The sequence below is a fragment of the Ovis aries genome, chromosome 1, assembly GCF_016772045.2.
Source record: "Ovis aries strain OAR_USU_Benz2616 breed Rambouillet chromosome 1, ARS-UI_Ramb_v3.0, whole genome shotgun sequence".
Classification (NCBI taxonomy): domain Eukaryota; kingdom Metazoa; phylum Chordata; class Mammalia; order Artiodactyla; family Bovidae; genus Ovis; species Ovis aries.
The window spans coordinates 188,009,571-188,033,330 of NC_056054.1; the positions used below are offsets into that span (position 1 = coordinate 188,009,571).

The 23,760-nt window shown below is 38.3% G+C and overlaps 1 protein-coding gene and 1 non-coding gene across 2 annotated transcripts in view; one reads left to right on the forward strand and one right to left on the reverse strand.

The window, feature by feature from the left end:
* The window catches only part of SLC49A4 (solute carrier family 49 member 4), a 111,785-nt gene that overhangs the window by 42,436 nt on the left and 45,589 nt on the right, over positions 1 to 23,760 (forward strand). Inside the window, exons 4-6 of the mRNA XM_004003798.6 lie at positions 4,442 to 4,571; positions 12,421 to 12,529; positions 23,106 to 23,173. Coding sequence (XP_004003847.4) covers positions 4,442 to 4,571; positions 12,421 to 12,529; positions 23,106 to 23,173 — 307 coding nt within the window. The remainder of the gene's footprint in view (positions 1 to 4,441; positions 4,572 to 12,420; positions 12,530 to 23,105; positions 23,174 to 23,760) is intronic.
* On the reverse strand, positions 19,585 to 19,657 carry TRNAS-GGA (transfer RNA serine (anticodon GGA)). The gene has a single exon. It is a non-coding gene; the product is annotated as a tRNA-Ser (tRNA).

Below are 23,760 nucleotides of genomic sequence, written 5' to 3' on the forward strand. Positions count from 1 at the left end.
ACATTGTACAGGAGGCAGGGATCAAGACCATTCCCAAGAAAAAGAAATGCAAAAAAGGCAAAATGGTTGTCTTTGGAGGCCTTACAAATAGCTGTGAAAAGAAGAGATGCGAAATGCAAAAGAGAAAAAGAAAGATATACCCATTTGAATGCAGAGTTCTAAAGAATAGCAAGAAGAGATAAGAAAGCCTTCCTCAGTGATCGATGCAAAGAAATAGAGGAAAACAACAGAATGGGAAAGACTAGTGATGTCTTCAAGAAAGTTAGAGACACCAAGGGAGTATTTCATGCAAATATGAGCACAATAAAAGACAGAAATGGTATGGACCTAACGGAAGCAGAAGATATTAAGAAGAGGTGGCGAGAATACACAGGAGAACTATACAAAAAAGGTCTTCATCACCCAGATAACCATGATGGTATGATCACTCACCTACAGCCAGACATCCTGGAATGAGAAGTCAAGTGGGCCTTAGGAAGCCTCAGTACGAATAAAGCTAGTGGAGGTGATGGAATTCCAGTGGAGCTATTTCAAATCCTGAAAGATGATGCATTGAAAGTGCTGCACTCAATATGCCAGCAAATTTGGAATACTCAGCAGTGGCCACAGGACTGGAAAAGGTCAGTTTTCATTCCAATCCCAAAGAAAGGCAATGCCAAAAAACATTCAAACTACCACACAGTTGCACTCATCTCACACACTAGTAAAGTAATGCTCAAAATTCTCCAAGCCAGGCATCAATAGTACATGAACTGTGAAATTCCAGATGTTCAAACTGGATTTAGGAAAAGCAGAGGAACCAGAGATCAAATTGCCAACATCCACTGGATCATCAAAAAAGTAAGCGAGTTCCAGAAAAACATCTATTGCTGCTTTATTGACTACAGCAAAGCCTTTGACTGTGTGGATTACAACAAACTGGAAAATTCTTAAAGAGATGGGAATACCAGACCACCATACCTGCCTCTTGAGAAATCTGTATGCAGGTCCAGAAGCAACAATTAGAACTGGACATGGAACAGCAGACTGGTTCCAAATCAGGAAAGGAGTATGTCAAGGCTGTATATTGTCACCCTGCTTATTTAACTTATATGCAGAGTACATCATGTGAAATGGTGGGCCAGGTGATGCAGAAGCTGGAATCAAGATTGCTGGAAGAAATATCAATAGCCTCAGATAATGCAGATGATACCACCCTTATGGCAGAAAGCAAAGGAGAACTAAAGAGCTTCTTGATGAAAGTGAAAGAGGAGAGTGAAAAAATTGGCTTAAAACTCAACATTCTGAAAACTAAGATCATGGCATCTGGTCCCATCACTTCATGGTATACAGTTGAGGAAACAATGGAAACAGTGAGAGACTTTATTTTGGGGGGCTCCAAAATCACTTCAGATGGGCTCTGCAGCCATGAAATTAAAAGACACTTGCTCCTTGTAAGAAAAGCTATGACCAACCTCGACAGCATATTAAAAAACAGAGATATTACTTTACCAACAAAGGTTCATCTAGTCAAAGGTATGGTTTTCAGTAGTCATGTATAGATGTGAGAGTTGCACTCTAAAGAAAGCTGAGCACTGAAGAATTGATGCTTTTGAACTGTGGTGCTGGAGAAGACTCTTGAGAGTCCCTTGGATTGCAAAGAGATCCAACCAGTCCGTCCTAAAGGAAATCAGTCCTGCATATTCATTGGAAGGACTGATGTTGAGGCTGACACTCCAATACTTTGGCCACCTAATATGAAGAGCTGACTCATTGGAAAAGACCCTGATGCTGGGAATGATTGAAGGCAGGAGGAGAAGGGGACGACAGAGGATGAGATGGTTAGATGGCATCACCGGCTCGATGGACATGAGTTTGAGCAAGCTCTTAGAGTTGGTGATGGACAGGGAAGCCTGGCGTGCTGCAGTTTTTGGGGTTGCAAAGAGTCAGACACAACTGAGCGACTGAACTCACTGACAGCGTTTCTTTGGAGAATATGGAAAAGTTTAATCCTGTGGTGATGATTGTAAAACTCATAGAATTATGCATTTTAAATGTGTGAATTCTATGTTTTATAATTATGTACTTTAAATGTGTGAATTCTATATCTTATGAATTATATCTCAGTGAAGCTGTTTAAAAAATGCCAGTAGAAAGATGGACAAAGAATACAAATAAGACAATCACAGAAGAAATACAAATGGCCACTAAGCATATGGAAGATGCTCATTCATTTTTACTCATAATTAAAAGGACTGTAAATTAAAACAATGCATTAAATTTGTTCCTAAGTTTGCTAAAAAATAAAGACATTGCTTGTGGTTAGTGTCTTATAGAAATATTGTACTGTTTTGCCAAGAATATAGCCCTAGAGTTAGAATTATCCTACTGAAAGAACATCTAGAAATCACTTGGTCTGTTCCCTTTATTGACCCAGAAAGAGTAAGGAATTCATTCAGTTTATAAGTTAATTAATGGGATATACTGGTCTATACTCCAAGGTTTCCTGACTTTTCTATTAGAGTCATGCTTTTCTACTAAATTGAGCACAGTTAAAAGCTGGGACTTCCATGTGCCAGAATTCTGGAGGGAAAGCTCAGGAGTCCTAGGAACTTTTCCTTCTATAATGGTGCCCAAACTAAGATTGATCAGTTGTTCATTGTACTTTTCATTGTTTGATGAGCGTGTGTGTGCTGAGTCATGTCTGACTCTTTGTGACCCTGTGAACTGTAACCTACCAGGCTCCATTGTCTATGGGATTCTCCAGACAAGAATACCGAAGTGGGTTGCCATGCCCGTCTCTGGAGGATCTTCCCAACCCAGAGATCAAACTTGCATCTCTTGAGGCTCCTGCATTGCAAGCAGATTCTTTACCACTGACCCACAAGGGAAGCCCTTTGATTGTTTAATAGCCTACATTAGCTAGTCTTGTGTTTGTTAACTTTTGCTCTCTGTCTCTTGGTTTCTTTTGTTTTTTGGATGCTTCCCTGTCTTGTTCAGATTTTCCGTAAAGCCTATATATTAAGTCTGTTCTACACAAAGCATTAGAATATCCTACCATTTCTCAAACAAACCTTTTCCTGTCCTAGTCTTACCAATTTTCTAGCCTAGTCTTTATTGTTGAGGACCATGCTTATAAAACAATCATCCTAGGCCTGTTTAAAGATCTCTGTTATAGATAATACTGTTGGCTTTTAATGGGTTTTCTCCATAGAGTAACATTTGTTTACTGCTTCAATCCTCTTTTTATGTAGTGTACCATACCATAAGTCTGCCATACTTATTTCCTTGTATGACTTCTTACCTGCTGAAAGTTATATCTTTGCATGTCAATCTTTCTCACAAGTCTGAGCTGTTTTGTCTAGGCAAGTACTATATTTTACTTATCTGTGTATAACTATTTGCTTATCTGTATTTATCTGTATATACATTTATAGATATATCTGTATATATCTATATATGTATATTGTCACCCAGCTTATTTAACTTGCATGCAGAGGACATCATGCAAAATGCTGGGCCAGATGAAGCTCAAGCTGGAATCAAGATTGTTGGGAGAGAGATTAACCTCAGATATGCAGATGACATCACCCTCATGGCAGAAAACGAAGAGGAACTAAAGAGTCTCTTGAAGGTGAAAGAAGAGAGTCAAAAACGGGCTTAAAACTCAGCATTCAGAAAACGAAGATCATGACACCTGGTCCCATCACTTCATGGCAAATAGATGGGGAAACAATGGAAACAGTGACAGACTTTATTTTCTTGGGCTCCAAAAATCACTGCAGATGGTGACTGCAGCCATGAAATTAAAAGACACTTGCTCCTTTGAAGAAGAGATATGATTAACCTAGACAGTGTATTAAAAAGCAGAGATATTACTTTGTCGACAAAGGTCCACATAGTCAAAGCTGTGGTTTTTCCAGTAGTCATGTACAGATGGGAGAGTTGGACCATAAAGAAGACTGAGTGCTGAAGAATTGATACTTTCGAACTGTGGTGCTGGAAAAGACTCTTGAGAGTCCCTTGGACTGCAAGGATATCAAACCAGTCAGTCTTAAGAGAAATCAACCCTGAATATTCATTGGAAAGACTGATGCTGAAGTGGAAATTCCAGTACTTTGGCCATCTGATAGGAAGAGTCAACCCATTGGAAAAGACCCTGATGCTGGGAAAGAATGAAGGCAGGAGGAGAGGGGACAACAGAGGACAAGATGGTTGAATGGCATCACGGACTCAATGGGCATGAGTTTGAGCAAATTCCAGGAGATGGTGAAGGACAGGGAAGCCTTGCATGCTACAGTCCATGGGATTGCAAAGAACTGGACACGACTGAGTGACCGAGCAACAACAACAATATATCTAAGGCTGCAATGATGCTCAATAAATATTTGTTAAATACTTGAAATGTTGAACTTTTTGTGTTGTCTGATTAACATTTTACTTTTTTTGTTTTGTTTTTCAGAATTTGGAGGTGTCTGCTTACTATTTTCTGCAACTCTAGCTTACTTCCCACCTCGGCCACCTCTTCCTCCCAGTGTTGCTGCAGCTAGCCAGAGGCTGAGTTATCGACGGAGCTTTTGTAGGTTATTAAGGTAAATATATTTTTTTGGGGGGGGGGCAAGAATACTGGAGTGGGTTGCCATTCCCTTCTCCAGGAAATCTTCCCAACCCAAGGATTGAACCCAGGTCTCCCACATTGTAGGCAGACGCTTTACTGTCTAAGCCACTCCGTTTCAAGGCAAACCATTCAATATCACAGTAATCTAAGCCTATCCCCCAACCAGTAACACTGAAGAAGCTGAAGTTGAACAGTTCTATGAAGACCTACAAGACCTTTTAGAACTAACCCCCAAAATAGATGTCCTTTTCATTATAGGGGACTGGAATGCAAAAGTAGGAAGTCAAGGAAAACCTGGGGTAACAGGCAAATTTGGCCTTGGAATATGGAATGAAGCAGGGCAAAGGCTAGTAGGGTTTGCCAAGAGAACACACTGGTCATAGCAAACACCTTCCAACAACACAAGAGAACCCTCTACACATGGACATCACCAGATGGTCAACACCAAAATCAGATTGATTATATTCTTTGCAGCCAGAGATGGAGAAGCTCTATACAGTCAGCAAAAACAAGACTGGGAGCTGACTGTGGCTCAGATCATGAACTCCTTATTACCAAATTCAGACTTAAATTGAAGAAAGTAGGGAAAACCACTAGACCATTCACGTATGACCGAAACTAAATCCCTTATGATTATACAGTGGAAGTGAGAAATAGATGTAAGGGACTAGATCTGATAGATAGAGTGCCTGATGAACTATGGACGGAGGTTCCTGCCATTGTACAGGAGACAGGGATCAAGACCATCCTCATGGAAAAGAAATGCAAAAAGGCAAAATGGTTGTCTGAGGAGGCCTTACAAATAGCTGTGAAAAGAAGAGAAGCGAAAAGGAAAGATATAAGTATCTGAATGCAGAGTTCCAAAGAACAGCAAGGAGAGATAAGAAGACCTTCCTCAGCGATCAATGCAAAGAAATAGAGGAAAGGAACAGAATGGGAAAGACTAGAGATCTCTTCAAGAAAATTAGAGATACCAAGGGAACATTTCATGCCAAGATGGGCTCGATAAAGGACAGAAATGGTATGGACCTAACAGAAGCAGAAGATATTAAGAAGAGGTGGCAAGAATACTCAGAAGAACTGTACAAAAAGATCTTCACCACCCAGATAATCACGATGATGTGATCACTCATCTAGAGCCAGACATCCTGGAATGTGAAGTCAAGTGGGCCTTAGAAAGCATCATATGCCAGCAAATTTGGAAAACTCAGCAGTGGCCACAGGACTGGAAAAGGTCAGTTTTCATTCCAATCCCAAAGAAAGACAGTGCCAAAGAATGCTCAGCCTACTGCACAGTTGCACTCATCTCACACACTAGTAAAGTAATGCTCAAAATTCTCCAAGCCAGGCTTCAGCAATACGTGAACCGTGAACTTCCAGATGTTCAAGCTGGTTTTAGAAAAGGCAGAGGAACCAGAGATCAAATTGCCAGCATCCACTGGATCATGGAAAAAGCAAGAGAGTTCCAGAAAAATATCTATTTCTGCTTTATTGACTTTGTCAAAGCCTTTGACTGTGTGGATCACAATAAACTGTGGAAAATTCTGAGAGATGAGAATACCAGACCACCTGACCTGCCTCTTGAGAAACCTACATGCAGATCAGGAAGCAATAGTTAGAACTGGACATGGAACAACAGACTGGTTCCAAATAGGAAAAGGAGTACGTCAAGGCTGTATATTGTCACCCTGCTTATTTAACTTATATGCAGAGTACATCATGAGAAACGTTGGACTGGATGAAGCACAAGCTGGAATCAAGATTGCCGGGAGAAATATCAATAACCTCAGATATGCAGATGACACCACCCTTAAGGCAGAAAGTGAAGAGGAACTAAAGAGCCTCTTGATGAAAATGAAAGAGGAGAGTGAAAAAGTTGGCTTAAAGCTCAACATTCAGAAAACTAAGATCATGGCATCCGGTCCCATCACTTCATGGGAAATAGATGGGGAAACAGTAGACAGTGTCAGACTTTATTATTTGTGGGGCTCCAAAATCACTGCAGATGGTGACAGCAAGCCATGAAATTAAAAGACCCTTACTCCTTGGAAGGAAAGTTATGACCAACCTAGATAGCATATTGAAAAGCAGAGACATTACTTTGCCATCAAAGTTCTGTCTAGTCAAGGCTATGGTTTTTCCAGTAGTCATGTATGGATGTGAGAATTGGACTGTGAAGAAAGCTGAGCGCCGAAGAATTGATGCATTTGAACTGTGGTGTTGGAGAAGACTCTTGCATGTCCCTTGGACTGCAAGGAGATCCAACCAGTCCATTCTGAAGGAGATCAGTCCTGGGTATTCATTGGAAGGACTGATGCTAAAGCTGAAACTCCAGTACTTTGGCCACGTCCTGCAAAGAGTTGACTCATTGGAAAAGACTCTGATGCTCGAAGGGATTGGGGGCAGGACGAGAAGGGGATGACAGAGGATGAGATGGCTGGATATCATCACCGACTTGATGGACATGAGTTTAGTGAAGTCCGGCAGTTCGTGATGGACAGGGAAGCCTTCGTGCTGCGATTCATGGTGTCGCAAAGAGTTGGACATGACTGTGCAACTGAACTGAACCTACTGAAGGTAAATATACTTAAAGTCACTGAGTGGTTTTGGTTAGCACCTTTAGGATAATTTCGTGTTTATCTCAGATGATTTAAGACAGTAGTTTTTCAACAACCTATTTATCAGGCTGTAAATAATTGATAAAATACTGATGAAATATTTTAGAGGGTTTTCCTATCAGAAATCTATCTTTAAAGATTGCTTAAAGGAAAAACCTTTATAACTTTTGCTTTCTCTGTATTAACACCTATACTGTTATTTACTTAATATTTTTAAAATCAAATCTTTCATTTAAATAATTTTCTTTTATAAGGAAACATCACATAATGGTATGAAATCATGGGTCTAATGTGATTATTACATTTTTCCTAATATACAAATTATTTTATTCATTATATATTTTAATACATAGTAAAATAAATAAGTGCTAGTTAATACAAAGTAAATAAATAATATTTGTTTCGTATCACTTAAAATCATCTTGAACCTCCAGTGGGATCATACTTTGAGAAATTAAATGTTTATCACTACAACTTAAAAGTAATTAGATTATATTCTTGAAGACTTCAAATACTTGAAGGCCCAATAGTGAATTTGATTCCTTTATATGCAGACCATCGCCGGTGATTATGATTTGTAATTGGGCCACTAGATTTTATCTTTTGAATTTTTTCTCTGATTAGTTGTGATGAGTTTTTATTGATTCATCAACAACTCTCCCTGGATAGTTCTTTCTTTTCTAGTCTTCCTGTCTCCCACAGATGGTAAATTGCTTGTGGTCAAGAACTATCTTTGTATCCTCTATATTAATGTCCAAAAGGAATATATTGGGAGCCACATATGTAATTTTAAATCTGTTAGTAGCCTTATTTTAAAAAGTGGAAACATGTAAAATTAATTTTAATAATATTAATATTTATTAATATTTTATTTAACTCAGTATATTTAAAGTATTATTTCAACACATAGTATTCCAAGATTATTAATGAGATGCTTTACGTTCTTTTATTCATGGAAAATCTTTGAAATCCAATGAGTATTTTAAATTTACAGCACATCTCAATTTAAATGCTAAATTTACATTAGAAATACTTGGTCTGCATTTAGATTTCATTAAGTTTACTATTAAAGTTTTCATTGAACATTATTTCCCATATTGTACTATTTGTCTAAAGTTAAAGATAACTACTTGAAAATTTTCAAATTTTGAATCAACACATTTTTTATATTATTTGAAAGGTCTTATAATCTATAGGCAGTTGTTTAGGCCTTAACTGAAGATCTTTCACTTCTGTAGAATACTTTTTTCTCTTCATAATTTTAAACAAAACTTCCGTAGATAAAATAATTTCCTTTACCATCTCTCCATCTAGAAACATTTTTGGTTTTGTGCAGAAATCCAAATCATTTTATAGCTGACCAAATATAGGCTCATATTTGGTAAAAATCAATTTAAAATGTTTGTTGAACATTTAATTCAGATTTCAGATAACTAATTTTCTTGATTCATTTTTGACTTTAGGAAGAAGCTTCTTATAAAATTCACTGTGTATTTGTTGAACATATCTCTTAATATTATCCACTTGGCTTCCCTGTTGGCTCAGATGGTAAAGCGTATGCCTGCAATGTGGGAAACCCGGGTTCGATTCCTGGGTCGGGAAGATCCCCTAGAGAAGGAAAAGGCAATCCACTCCAGCACTCTTGCGTGGAAAATCTCATAGACAGAGGAGCCTGATAGGCTAGAGTCCATGGGGTCGCAAAGAGTCGGACATGACTGAGTGACTTCACTGACTTCACACTGACTAATTATCGTAAAATTTTTTTAGGCAACAGACATCATTTTTACTCTGCTGTGATAAGTTACATTTACCATTGTGAAATTTGCAACGTATTTTCAGCCTCACATATATTTTCTTTCTGCATCAGTTCAGTTCACCTCAGTGCAGTCGCTCAGTCGTGTCCGACTCTTTGTGACCCCATGAATCGCAGCACGCCAAGCCTCCCTGTCCATCACCAACTCCCGGAGTTCACTCAGACTCACGTCCATCGAGTCGGTGATGACATCCAGCCATCTCATCCTCGGTCGTCCCCTTCTCCTCCTGCCCCCAATCCCTCCCAGCATCAGAGTCTTTTCCAATGAGTCAACTCTTTGCATGAGGGGGCCAAAGTACTGGAGTTTCAGCTTTTAGCATCATCCCTTCCAAAGAAATCCCAGGGCTGATCTCCTTCAGAATAGACTGGTTGGATCTCCTTGCATAACCTGTTTAACGTAGTGTAAACATTTCTCTCCCTTTACGTATCAGTTTAATGTTTGATGATGGTGGTTGCTTTTGGCTTTTAGACTTAAAGAGTAGAGAGTTAAGTTGAACATGTTCCTTGCTTCAGGATACGTGAACACTTTCATTCATTCATTCATTCTTTTCTTTATATTTCTCACTCCCATTCCCTTTTCCCAAGTAGGCCACCTTTCAAAGGCATTTTATGTGTATCTCTTTGTGCTTTTGTAACATTTGTATTGTTTTGTATGCTTCTATTTTTATCTAAACAGTGACATATTTTGTATCTCATTCTGTTTGGCTTTTTTCACTAGACACTATGTGGTTTTTATAAAATACTTTATATTTTGAAAATAGGAAGGTAGAACAGTATAACCTCCATATCCACATAACCAAATATCAACAATTACCACTTTGTGGCCAATATTATTTCATTTGTACACTTCCCTCTTCCTGTATCATGAAGCAAATCCCAAATGATAAATCATTTCATCCATATATATTTTAACATGTTTATGTTAAAAAGATAGGGACTCCTTAAAATGTAAACAAGTTACCATTGTTACAGTGAAAACATTTTAGCAGTAGTTTGCTACTATCAAATTGGTGTTTCAATTGTCTCATAAATGTCATCAGTGCTTTTTGTTTAAGTCAGGATCTAGATTGGATCCATGCATTGCAATTGGCTCAAATGCCTTATAATCTCTAGGTTTCCTTCCATCTCCCTCTCTTTTCTTTGTAATTGTTGAGGAGCCACTCTCTGTCTCCAAGGTCTGGAATGTGTTGATCATCTCTTTGTAGAGTAGTTTGCCGCTCTGCCCTCTGTATTTCCTATAAATTGTTAGCTCGAACTGCGTTCTGATTCAGGTTTTGGTTTTGATTTTACAGAACTACCTCCTGCTGTCTTCTCCCATCAGAAGGCACATGATATCTGGATAACTCTGATTTTGTGGTAGTAGAGCTCTGTTCTCAAGATATATCTCTGTGCTATGTGTATACCTAGTTCTCTGTACTCTGTGGTATGAAACCATCACATTTTTTATACCCGTTCCCATTGTGTACTCTGCCTCCAACTCATTGTCACCACAAATACCACTGCAGTGACATCCTAATATGCATCACTGTAGAGCTAAGACTTCTGTGGAAAACAGACCTCACACAGCATTGCTGGATCATCAGCTATTTTAAGCTGAATTTGCCAAGTATTGTCAAATTGCTCTAAAAAAATGCCTACACTTGTCTATACTTTCATCAGCAATGCCCATTTTCCTATATGCTTGCCAAACTTGGCATTATCCATCTTTCTAATTTTCACGAGTCTAGTGGGTAAAAATAAATATATCTTTTGTTCAATATGCATCTTCTGGTTGTTAGTAAGTTTGAGACTCTCATGGGGTGGTTTGCCATTTAGGTTTCATCTCCTGTAAATTCCTCTTCATAGATTCTACCCATGTCTCAGTGGTAGTTTCTTTTTCTTAATGATTTACATATTCTAGATATAAATTCCCTGTTGATCTTTAAAAGTTCAAATATCTATTCCCGTTATGTCAGCTGTTTACTAATCTTTTCAGTGAATGTCTTCTTTATAACTTCCTGTTCTTCTTTCACATTTACGTGTTTAGTCTGCCTAGACTCCGTGTTAGTATATGGTGTTAAATTCCGGGAGGCTTTTCCTCTCCGTAAAATGAACTGGTGCCTCAGCCATTTGATTTTTGTAGTGCCACTTTTACTGTAGGTTGAGTTTCTGTGTCTTGGGTCTCTTTTTTCCTTCATTGTTCTCTTTGTTCTTGAGCAGATACCATACTATATTTATTACTCTGCATGTGCAGTTTGTCTTAATATCTGGTAGGACAAGGACTTCCTTTTTCACATTTTTCAAGGATGAGTTAGCCTTCCAAGGACTTTTATTTTCCCACATGAACTTTATTCTTAGATTTCTTTTAAAAATTCACCTGGAATTTTAATTGTGATTGCAGTGAGTTATAGATGAATTGGTGGTAACTTGACAGCATGGACTGTTTCTGTTTATTTAAATCATTGTCTGTGCCCTCCTGTGTTCCCCCCTCTACCCATAGAGATCTTGGGTCTTCCTGGTTTATTCCTAAATATTTTACAGTTTAAAAAATTATAAAAAGCTGTTGTGAATGATATCTAACTCTTATTGCATTTTTAAATTAAACTTTATTTTGAGATAATTATAGATTCACATGCAATTTTAAGAAATAATACAAAGAAATAACATGGGCCCTTTACCCAGTTTCCCCCAGTGGTAACATCTTATAAAACTATAGTGCAATATCACAACCAGAAAATTAACACTTCTATTAGAACGATATAGTACATTTCCATCATCACAAGGATCCCGCCTATTGCCCTTTTATAGCCACATCTGCTCCCCTCCCACTCTACTCTGTAACCCCTGACAACCAGCTAATCTGTTTCCCATTACCATAATGTCACTTCAGGAATGTTATATAAATTGAGTCATATAGTACATACAGTTTTGGAGTTAGCTTTTTTTTCATCCACCATAATTCTCTGGAGATTCATCCAGGTTGTTTTGTGTATTGGTAGTTACTCCTTTTTATTGCTCAGTTGTATTTTGTGATTTGGATGTAGACAGTTTGTTTAAATGTTCATTAATCTTTTTTCCCTCCCCCTGCTCATCAGAAGAAACAGTAATTTATCTTTACAAATAAGAGCTTTTTTTTAAAAAAAAAAGAAGGTGCCTACTCATTCTATGAAATATTGTTGGTAATTCATCTATATAATAAACAGTGACATTTTTAAATAATGTAAATAAAAAACATTATTCTTATAAATATAAAATAAAAAATTTAAGGAACTTCAAATTTATTAAACTGACAAATATTTCCTATTTCTGATTCTGGGGTTCCAATTTCCAAATGACTTAGTTTTTCATGAGTAAGAGTTTAAATTCTAGATTTTGAACTTATAATAATATTTTCTTTTTCTTCTCTTTTACAGCAATTTGAGATTTTTGATGATTGCTTTAGCATATGCCATACCACTTGGTGTATTTGCTGGCTGGTCTGGAGTTCTGGACTTAATTTTAACACCAGTGCATGTCAGCCAAGTAAGCATTTTATTTCTTAATATCTTGTAGGTATTTTTAGTTCACTGAAATTCTGAATATTGTCTACCTCTTCTTACATTTAACTTCAATGCCTAGGTAAAGCATTGTCCTATATCACTGCTGCAAAAGGAAGATCTTTATGAAACAGTTATAAACAATATTGATTTTCTTCCTGGATTTTGTTAACCACCATGAATTTCACATATGATTAATGATGCTAATAAAAGAAAAGTAAGAAATGCAAAAATCTTAGGATCCTTGATTCTTGGTTTATAAAGATGAAGATCTTATCATTAAATATAACGCAATTCATACATCTAATTCCTCACTTTGTCTTCAGTCTCAGTATCTCATTTCCTTAAAAATAACCATTTCATCTATATGCTTGATGACATCCATTCCTTCTCCTTGCTTCCAAATAGCATGGTAGAAAGGGGTAGAGAGACTAGAAAGGTCAAATGGACGAAATCTAGCATACTGATCCATTGTATGAATAAACAACTTTTCCAATCTTCTTTTGATGAACTTTTGGAATGTCTACATCTAGGCTGTCATAAACAGTGCTATATGGATATTTTCATACCTTGGGGGCACTTCTATATACATTTCTACTGGATATCTATCAAGGAATGGAATTGCTAGTTACAGGGTGTGCCTGCTTTGATAGATGATGCCAAACTCCTCCAAAGTAGTTGTTTTCATTTATAGTCCCATCAGCGGTACATGAAATTTCTCCTTGCTTCATATCGTTACCAGCACTTAGCAGTGTTAGTCTTTTTAAATTTAGATGTGCTGATGACTGTGCAGTATGTATGCCCTTATAGTGACTTCCATGACAGCTTTTTAAGTGACATCCTTTTTTTATGACGCACCTGTTCACGTTTCTTGCCCACTACCTGGCTGCCTTTTTCTTACTGCTTTGTAAAGAGGAAAGCTGTGTGAAAGTGGTCTCCCCAGGAAGGCGTGGCTGAGGAATGGACTGCACATGTAAAAGGCAAAGCTACCGCAGACTTATTAGACTGTGGGGTGGAAAGCCAGGACAAGTATAGCAGAGGGCAAGCATCCAGTGGTAAGACCTCATTAACAACTTGTTAATATCTTAGGCTTCTGTTGAGACACCAGAAAGAACAAACTTTAGAATCAAGGACCATACCCTCAGTAGAGTAAAGCTATTCTTCTTGGACCCACCATGAACAAAACCTAAAACCAAGCCCTGACAAAAATCTGCAGAGGACATGATTTGGAGATTGAAGGCTGCCAAGTGAAAGGAACTTGAGAAACAACTTGGTTTCTAATCTTCTTCACTAATAAAGGTGCAAAATTGATCTTACACAAGTTCAAGATGATCTGCCGTTAGTTGAATGGCGTACTAACTCAAAAATCAACTATCTTAGAAAAGATTATCCAGAATCTCTATATTGTATCATCCACAGCATATAGTAGACAATTTTTAAAAAATTAGACATATAAAGAATTAGGAAGATATGGTTCTTATTTAAAAACAAAAACAAAAGATATAGTCAATAAAAACCAATTTGGAGATAGTCTAGGTATTGGATTTAGCAGAACTGGTATTCCAAAAGAGAGAGTGAGAGAAATCTTTTCTTGTTCCAAATTCATAAATCTATTCCCATATATTATTCTGTAGAACTCTTTTATCCAGTACAGTAGCCTCTAGTCACATGTGGCTATTTAATTTGAATAGTTTAAACTAAGATTATGGCATCCAGTTCCATCACTTCATGGCAAATAGATGGGGAAACAGTGGAAACAATGGCTGACTTTAGTTTCTGGGCTCCAAAATCACTACAGATGGTGATTGCAGCCATGAAATTAAAAGACGCTTACTCCTTGGAAGGAAACTTATGACCAACCTAGACAGCATATTAAAAAGCAGAGACAACATTTTGTCAACAAAGGTCCGTCTAGTCAAGGCTATGGTTTTTCTAGTGGTCCTGTATGGATGTGAGAGTTGGACTATAAAGAAAGCTGAGCACAAAGAATTGATGCTTTTAAACTGTGGTGTTGGAGAAGACTTGAGAGTCCCTTGGACTGCAAGGAGATCCAACCAATCCATCCTAAAGGAGATCTGTCCGGGGTGTTCATTGGTAGGACTGATGTTGAAGCTGAAATGCCAATACTTTGGCCACCTGATGCGAAGAGCTGACTCATTTGAAAAGACTCTGATGCTGAGAAGGATTGAGGGCAGGAGGAGAAGGGGGCAACAGAAGATGAGATGGTTGGATGGCATCACCAACTCAGTGGACATGGGTTTGGATGGACTCTGGGAGTTGGTGATGGACAGGGAGGCCTGGCATGCTGCGGTTCATGGGGTCACAAAGAGTCGGACATGACTGAGCAACTGAACTGAACTGAAACTATTTGAAATAAAATTAAAATGAAAAATTAACTTCCTCAATAGCACCAACCCATATATTATGGTGCAGAACTCTCTTATCCAGTATAGTAGCCACTAGTTACATGTGGCTATTTAATGTGAATAGTTTAAATTAGTTGAAATAAATTAAAATGAAAAATTAACTTCCTCAATAGCACCAACCACTTTTCAAGTGCTCATGGCCACATGCAACTTACGAGTACCATATTGGACAGTATTGACATAGAATATTTCCATCATCACAGAAAGTTCTGTGGAACAGTGCTGTTCTGGAAACTTTATTGTTATTCCTGTTACATTTAAACCTAGAATTGAATTGTGTGCTTGTTAAAAGGTAGGGATTAAATTTCTTTTTTCCCAGATAGTTCTTCACTAACCTAACACCACTTTTTGAAAAGGTCGTTCTTTCCCCATTACTCTCCAGTGTCATCTTTGTCATAATGAAATGCCCTTGTGTGCATGGATGTTTCTAAATTATTTTTTCCTCTAGTCTATTTATCTATCTCTTTGCCAATACCAAATTGTCTCAAGTATTTTAGTTTTATAATAAGTTTTAGTGTCTAGTAGAATAAATACTCTTTGAGATTTTGATTAGAATTTTATGAATCTCTAGGTCAGTTGGAGAATTAACTTTTTTGTAATAGTAAGTCTTCAAAATCATGATCATTATATCTCTCATCTACTTACCTAATGTCTCTCTAAATCTCTTTCCTCAAAAACACCTTGTATATATTTGTTAGATTTATTACCAGGTATTTGATGTTTTCTGAAGCTATTATAATTGGTAACTTTAAAAATCTTACTTTTTGTTGGCTGGCATGTAGAAATATAGCTGCTTTTTTAAAGTGATTGAAGTATAGCTCATCTTATATCCAGCAACCTTATTAAATTCACTTGTTTATTTATCCATAGATATTTTCACCTCTCTGCATACATCTCATATCAGTTGTAACTAATGACAATTAGATGGAGAAAAATACATTTAATAAAATTCAACACTGAGATAATCATCTTGTCTTTCTCTTTTAAACTGCAGATATGGTGAATTGCATTTGTTGATTATAAAATGTTGAACTACCTTGCATTTCTGTACTAAATCCATTTTGTCAGTGAGTTATTATAGTTTTTATATATCACTGAATTCAGTTTGCTTGCATTTTGTTTAGGATTTTTTGCATTTATGTTCCTGAATGAGATTAGTTTATAATTTTTTTAATCTTGTCCTGCCATTTCAATTTGAGTATCAAAATTTTGCTAGCCTCAGAAAAGAACTTCTGAAATGTTTCCTCTTTTTCTGTTATTGAAAGAGTTTATTTAAGTTTGATGGTGTGGGGATTTTATTTTTCTGTAAATATTTGGTAGATTTCGCTGATAAAGCCATCTAGTTTTCTTGTGATGCTGTTTTCCCTTCATTTCAGTCTGATACTCTTTGTGTTTTAACTGGAGTATTTAGTCCATTTGCAGTTAATCCAACTATTGATAGATGTGAGTCTAGATCCACCACCTTATCATTGGTTTCTGTTTTTTCCCAATCTAGTCTATCCTTTTTCTCTTCTTTCTCCTGGACTAAGTATTTTTTACTACTCTGTTTTCCCCTTTTGTTAGCTTGGTAGTTTTAGTCTCTTACTATTTAGTGGTTATCCTAGAGGGTACAGAATGTACATTTCACTTATTAACATCTATTATGAATTAGAAATTTTACCTCTTCCAGGACTGTCCAAGGTCCTCAGAACCCTTTCATTCCATCTAAGCCTCAAGTATGTGTGTATACTTAGTTACTGAGTCATGTCGCTCAGTGTTTGCGACCCCATAGACAGTAGCCCACTAGGCTCTTCTGTCCATGGGATTATCCTGGCAAGAATACTGGAATGGGTTGCCACTGCCTCCTCCAGAGGATCTTCCAGACCCAGGGATCAAACCCACGTCTCTTGCAGCTCCTGCTTTGCAGGCAGATTCTTTACCACTGAGCCACCTGGGAGGCCCACAGCGGGGTATTACTCAGCCATAAAAGAGAATTAATTCTGCCATTTGCAACAACATGGATATACCTAGAGAATATTATGCTTGGTGAAGTAAGTCAGATATGTCACTTATATGCAGAATCAAAAAAATATGACAAATGAATGTATATACAAAACAGAAACAGACTCACATATAGAAAACAAACTAGTGGTTACCAAAAGGAAGAAGAAAATGGGGAGAAACAAATTAGGGTATGGCACTAAGAAATACAAACTACTGTGTATAAAACAGGTAATCAACAGGATTTATTTTATAGCACAGGGAATTAGAGCCATTATTTTGCAATAACTTTTAGTGGAATATAATCTGTAAAAATACTGAATCACCTGAAACTCATAATACTGTAAATCAAGTATGCTTCAATTTAAAAAATAAGAATAGGTAATAAGGAGTTCAGTCCTGGGTGTTCATTGGAAGGACTGATGTTGAAGCTGAAACTCCAATACTTTGACCACCTGATATGAAGAGCTGACTCTTTGGAAAAGACCCTGATGCTGGGAAAGAATGAGGGCAGGAGGAGAAGGGGACGACAGAGGATGAGATGGTTGGATGGCATTACCAACTCAATGGACATGAGTTTGGGTGGACTCCGGGAGTTGGTGATGGACAGGGAGGCCTGGCGTGCTGCGGTTCATGGGGTCACAGAGTCAGATACGACTGAGCAACTGAACTGAACTGAACTGAAAGAACCAGTTCAAAATGAAACATATTTATTCTGCTCAAGGTTTGTAGGACTTCTTGAACTATAGCTTAATGTCTCATCAGTTTCAGAAAATTCTTAGCCAGTGTCCCTTCAAAGCTTATGTTTCATTTTCTCTCTTTCTTTTTCCTTCAGTAATTCTAACCGTACATGTTCTACTTTCACACTTCTTTCCTATGTCTTTTACTGTCTGTTCTTTCTATCCTTTGCCTTTCTCTGTTCAAACTGAATATTTTACCTAGCTTTTCTTCCAACTTATAATTTCAGTTTTCAGCTCTCATATGCTGTTAAACTCACCTATGAGTTAATTTCAACTATTATGTTCTTAAGTTATAAAATTTTTATTCGATGCTTTTTCATAGTTTCCAAATTTCTGTAAAAATGCTTGACCTTGTCTTTTATTGTTTTTGAAACTATTAAAAATAGTTATTTGAAGTCTGTATTTCCTAATCCCTTTATCTAGATCCCTTGTGGGTCTCTCTATATTTGTGATATTCATTCATGTTTTCATATGTGTTCAGTTATTTTTGACTGAGTGCTCAACATAGTTGTAGTGATAACTTAAGTTGTAGTGATAACTTAAGCTTGAAATGGTGTTCTTTTCCTCTAGAAAGTACTTATATTTTTTCTTAGGAGTCTAAGAATCACTTAATCCAGTTTCAAGAATTGAGATCATTTAAAACTGGGTTTTAGTCCCTCAGAATATGGTTCTATTTCTTTCTTTTTCTTTTTCTTTAAAGTTCCATTTCTCATTTACACCACTCTTAGGCATGGTAGTGGTTTAATTGCCAAGTCGTATTTGACTCTTGCGACCGCATAGATTGTAGCCCACCAGGCTCCTTCCATCCATGGGATTTCCCAGGCAGGAATTTTGGAGTGGGTTGCCATTTCCTTCTCCAGGGCATCTTCCTGACCCAGGAATTGAACCGTGGTCTCCTGCATTGCAGGCAGATTCTTTACCAACTAAGCCACCAGGGAAGCCTGCTCTTAAGTATCCTGCGGCTGCTGCTGCTAAGTCACCTCAGTTATGTCCAACTCTGTGCGACCCCATAGATGGCAGCCCACCAGGCTCCCCTGTCCCTGGGATTCTCCAGGCAAGAACACTGGAGTGGGTTGCCATTTCCTTCTCCAAAGCATGAAAGTGAAAAGTGAAAGTGAAGTCGTTCAGTCGTGTCCGACTCTTCACGACCCCATGGACTGCAGCCCACCAGGCTTCTCCGTCCATGGGATTTTCCAAGCCAGAGTACTGGAGTGGGGTGCCATCACTTTCTCCGCTCTTAGGTATAGTCCCTGGCTAAAGCCTGGGGTTTCCTACAAGGCCAACGACCTAAGAGCAGGCCTCAAACTGGTATTTTTTTTTCTCCCTAGATTCATGAGGCTGTCAGTAGCTTTTCAGTCCCTTAGCTACCTTTTCTGAAATCAGTAGACACATCCCTAAGGGAAAAGTGCCCCCAAATACCCGGGCTTCCTTCTCATCTTATATCATGGTTCCAGAATTATGAATTACTTACTTGACTCTCTACTGCCTTCAGACATATTTCCCACTCCAGATTTTCTGCTTTGCAACCAGAAAATTAACCCAAATTACCTAGTGTATCTTTACTATAAGGAGAAAACCTTTTAATTTCCTCTTTTTCTGGATGGCAGGTATTCCAAGCATACTCAACTTCAGGAAGGAAAAGTGTAGCACCCATTCAGATGGTGCTGATTTTGTAGATCTTATGATTCATGTTACAAAGCCTGAGAAGCCCTTCCAAGTATCTCTCTGTACAAACTCTTAAGAGATACATGGACTATGAATCATGGTGTGTGAAGTCGCTCAGTCATGTCCGACTCTTTGCGACCCCATGGACTGTAGCCTACCAGGCTCCTCCGTCCGTGGGATTCTCCAGGCAAGAGTACTGGAGTGGGTTGCCATTTCCTTCTCCAGGGGATCTTCCTGACCCAGGGATCGAACCTGGGTCTCCTGCATTCCAGGCAGATGCTTTAACCTCTAAGCTACCAGGGAAGACCTGAATCATACCAGATATTAAATAAAATGAAATTTAAAATTAAATAAAAACAGATCTTCTGGGTTGGTGGACACATAGACACCCACCAATTAATTTGGACAGTCCCAAATTAATTAATTAAATTCAAGCAAAGAAATTAACTAATAATTGGAGAGAATGTTATTAACAAAAGCAAATATTATAACTAGAGAAAGCAGAAAATGGCCTGAAAGGACCAGGGTTTGTACAGTCAGATATACAGTGGTTCTTCACCTGATGTAAGACCCCAGTGACTAGAGAATAGATGAGAATGTTTATGGGGACTTCATAGTATAATAGGCCTCAGTCCATAGTGTTCAGTTCAGTTCAGTTCAGTTCAGTCGCTCGGTCATGTCTGACTCTTTGCTACCCATGAAATGCAGCACGCCAGGCCTCCCTGTCATCACCAACTCCCGAGTTCACTCAGACTCACATCCATCAAGTCGGTGATGCCATCCGGCCATCTCATTCTGTCATCCCCTTCTCCTCCTGCCCCCAATCCCTCCCAGCATCAGAGTCTTTTCCAATGAGTCAATTCTTCGCATGAGGTGGCCAAAGTACTGGAGTTTCAGCTTTAGCATCAGTCCTTCCAAAGAAATCCCAGGACTGATTTCCTTTAGAATGGACTGGTTGGATCTCGTTGCAGTCCAAGACCTCTCAAGAGTCTTCTCCAACACCACAGTTCAAAAGCATCAATTCTTCGGCACTCAGCTTTCTTTCACAGTCCAACATCCATACATGACCACTGGAAAAACCATAGCCTTGACTAGATGGACCTTTGTTGGCAAAGTAATGTCTCTGCTTTTGAATATGCTGTCTAGGTTGGTCATAACCCTCCTTCCAAGGAGTAAGTGTCTTTTAATTTCATGGCTGCAATCACCATCTGCAGTGATTTTGGAGCCCAACAAAATAAAGTCTGACACTGTTTCCACTGTTTCCCCATCTATTTCCCATGAAGTGATGGGACCAGATGCCATGATCTTTATTTTCTGAATGTTGAGCCTTAAGCCAACTTTTTCAGTCTCCTCTTTCACTTTCATCAAGAGGCTTTTAGTTCCTCTTCACCTTCTGCCATAAGGGTGGTATCATCTGCATATCTAGGTTATTGATATTTCTCCTGGCAATCTTGATTCCAGCTTGTGCTTCTTCCAGCCCAGGGTTTCTCATGATGTACTCTGTATATAAGTTAAATAAGCAGGGTGACAATATACAGCCTTGACGTACTGCTTTTTCTATTTGGAACCAGTCTGTTGTTCCATGTCCAGTTCTAACTGTTGCTTCCTGACCTGCATATAGGTTTCTCAAGAGGCAAGTTAGGTGGTCTGGTATTCCCATCTCTTTCAGAATTTTCCACAGTTTATTGTGATCCACGCAGTCAAAGGCTTTGGCATAGTCAATAAAGCAGAAATAGATGTTTTTCTGAACTCTCTTGCTTTTTTGATGATCCATAGTGTTAATGAATGCTAAATGCAAGAAGAGAGGCCGTTCTGAAGAACAGAGAATCCTCTTGCCCCACATATGAGTAGTATGAAAGAAAAACTATAGAGAAGATTTAAGTTTCTGGTGTTATTTTTCTCCAGAGAACATTTATCTTTGCTTCTGGCACCAGACACTGGTAGAGCAAGAAGATTTGTGTAAAGTTATTGTAATACTAAGAGTAGGCTAGTGAAAGTGAAAGTGAAGGTGAAGTCACTCAGTCGTGTCCGACTCTTTGGGACCCCATGGACTGTAGCCTATCAGGCTCCTCTGTCCATGGGATTTTCCAGGCAAGAGTTCTGGAGTGGATTGCCTTTTCCTTCTCCAGGGGATCTTCCCAACCCAGGAGTCGAAGCCGGGTCTCCCGCATTGCAGGCAGATGCTTTACCGTCTGAGCCACCGGGGAAGCCCAAGAGTAGGCTAAGAATGCCAAAATTCTGAGACTGAAGAAGACGTTTGTTTCTCATTCACATAGGTATCTAGGACGGTTTGCCTAATAATCTAGGACAGTTGTTCACAGTTTGGATTGCTCTCTTGCTTACACTGATATAGACACCTAGGTTACTTCCACTTTGAAGCTCTTCTATCTCCTAGGGCCTTGTCATTACATGCATGGGTGAAAATGGCTGACTGTCTAGATTCCAGCTGGCAGAGAGGGAAAGAAAGCATTGGAGGAGGCATACAGTTGCCTTCTAGGTTCTAGCCTAGAGATGGCACACCTCACGTTTTTCCACTTCCATTATTGAGAACTTAGTCATGTGGTCCCATGTAGCTGAATATGGGCCAGAACATGTAAACTAGCTAAATACCTTGGTAGGATAAGATATAATATATTTTGGTGGACAGCTGACCAGTTCTATCACATCTGTAGTGAAAAATATGACTAGAAAAATATTAAGAGATAGAATTTAGTTTGGGCAGCTCCCAAGTGCCAGGACAAGTTTGAACTTTGTCCTATAACCACAAAGAAAGCCAATAACTGTTTCTGAGCAGGGAAGTGAAATGATTGAAATAATTATTCTGGAAATATTGGGCAAAAAGATTGCTACTACAGGAGTCCAGAAGTACAAAATAAGAAAATAAGCAATTGTGATGTCCATGATGGGGAAGGAGAAAAGACAAAATGCACCAGTACTGTTCAGAACACATGGAATGTCAAGTATTGACGGCAAACAGATACTGGGCACTGTGCATTGATTAACTTATTTAATTCTCAGAAAAACCCTCATTATCCCCATCCTACTAATGAGAAAACTGAGACAAGGGGTGCGCGTTGCGACAGAAGCCAAGTCATAGAGTTAAAGCTACGTGAGTGATTAGCAAACGTAGACAGCATTTGTAGATTGCTCTGAGCAAGTTTGTCCATGAAGGTAGGGAAGAGACGAGACATTAGATGATGGAGAAACATCATCGGGTAACAACCACAGCCCTGACCGTTATTGAGCACTTCCTGTACGTTGACTGCTGATCTAAGGTTTGTGTGCAGGTTATCTCACGTCCATGGTATAGGTAAGAAGACCTAATTTGCCCAGAGTCACAAAGCTAGTAAATGACAGGGCTGGAAATGTTTTCTTCGGGAGTAGAACGAGCTGTCCATTTGAAATCCAGCTCAAAATTCTTTGTCTTCTCAGGTACTAACCTGTGTTCTCTCTCTCTCCCACCGCAACCCTCTTTTTCCCCCATTCATCTGTGTTCTCTTAATACATTTTGACTTGGACCAGACATTTTAGCACTTAATTATTGCCTAGTACTTTCCTGGTATTTATTTAGATAAGTTTGTATTAACTAGTCACACATGAATCCTTTCATTTGATTCATTTTCTTAAATAGTATTTCCTAAATTTGACACCTTTTAGCTATTAACATACTGATTAAAGACTATTTTTTCCATGCCTTCTAAACTGCAACATGATAATCTTGTATTAAATGTGTCTGCCACTTTCTTAACAGGTAGATGCTGGCTGGATTGGATTTTGGTCTATAGTTGGAGGCTGTGTTGTTGGAATAGCTATGGCAAGGTGAGAATATTTTACGGTAAACATGTGAGTGAGCAGAATCAAAAAAAAGAGCCCAAAGGGAAACTCAGCTACCCTAGATAAACATTAACATTTAAGGGAAAGTAAAACAGGCAAAAGTCAAAAAAAGGACACTTGTTCAGGCTATAAGAAAATCCATGCACAGTAGGTAGAATTTGCTGCTACAAGAAACCTCAGGAGTCCACTGTAAAATGTTCTTGGAGACTAGAGATGTATTTCCAGTGTATTAAGCTTCCTCTCTCCATGTTTTTAAAGAACAGCATCTACAAATGGGACTCAAAGAAAGATGATACAATAATAAAGGCAGATTGATAGTTACCAGGAGTAGAAAAGAATTGAAGGGAATCATTCATAAGAGCATACCTAGAATTTTCCATGAAAAGTCAGTATCCTGATTAGCAAATATTTATTTCTGGCCTTTTTTGACAGGTTTGACCCTATGGTTATCCCATTTTGATGAAAAATGCCCATAAAGACTTTGAGTTTTATCAAACTCTTTAATCTTAACCCAATATGACAACACATTTTTAGAATGAGTCAGAATAAGGGAAAATCTCATTTATTCTAAA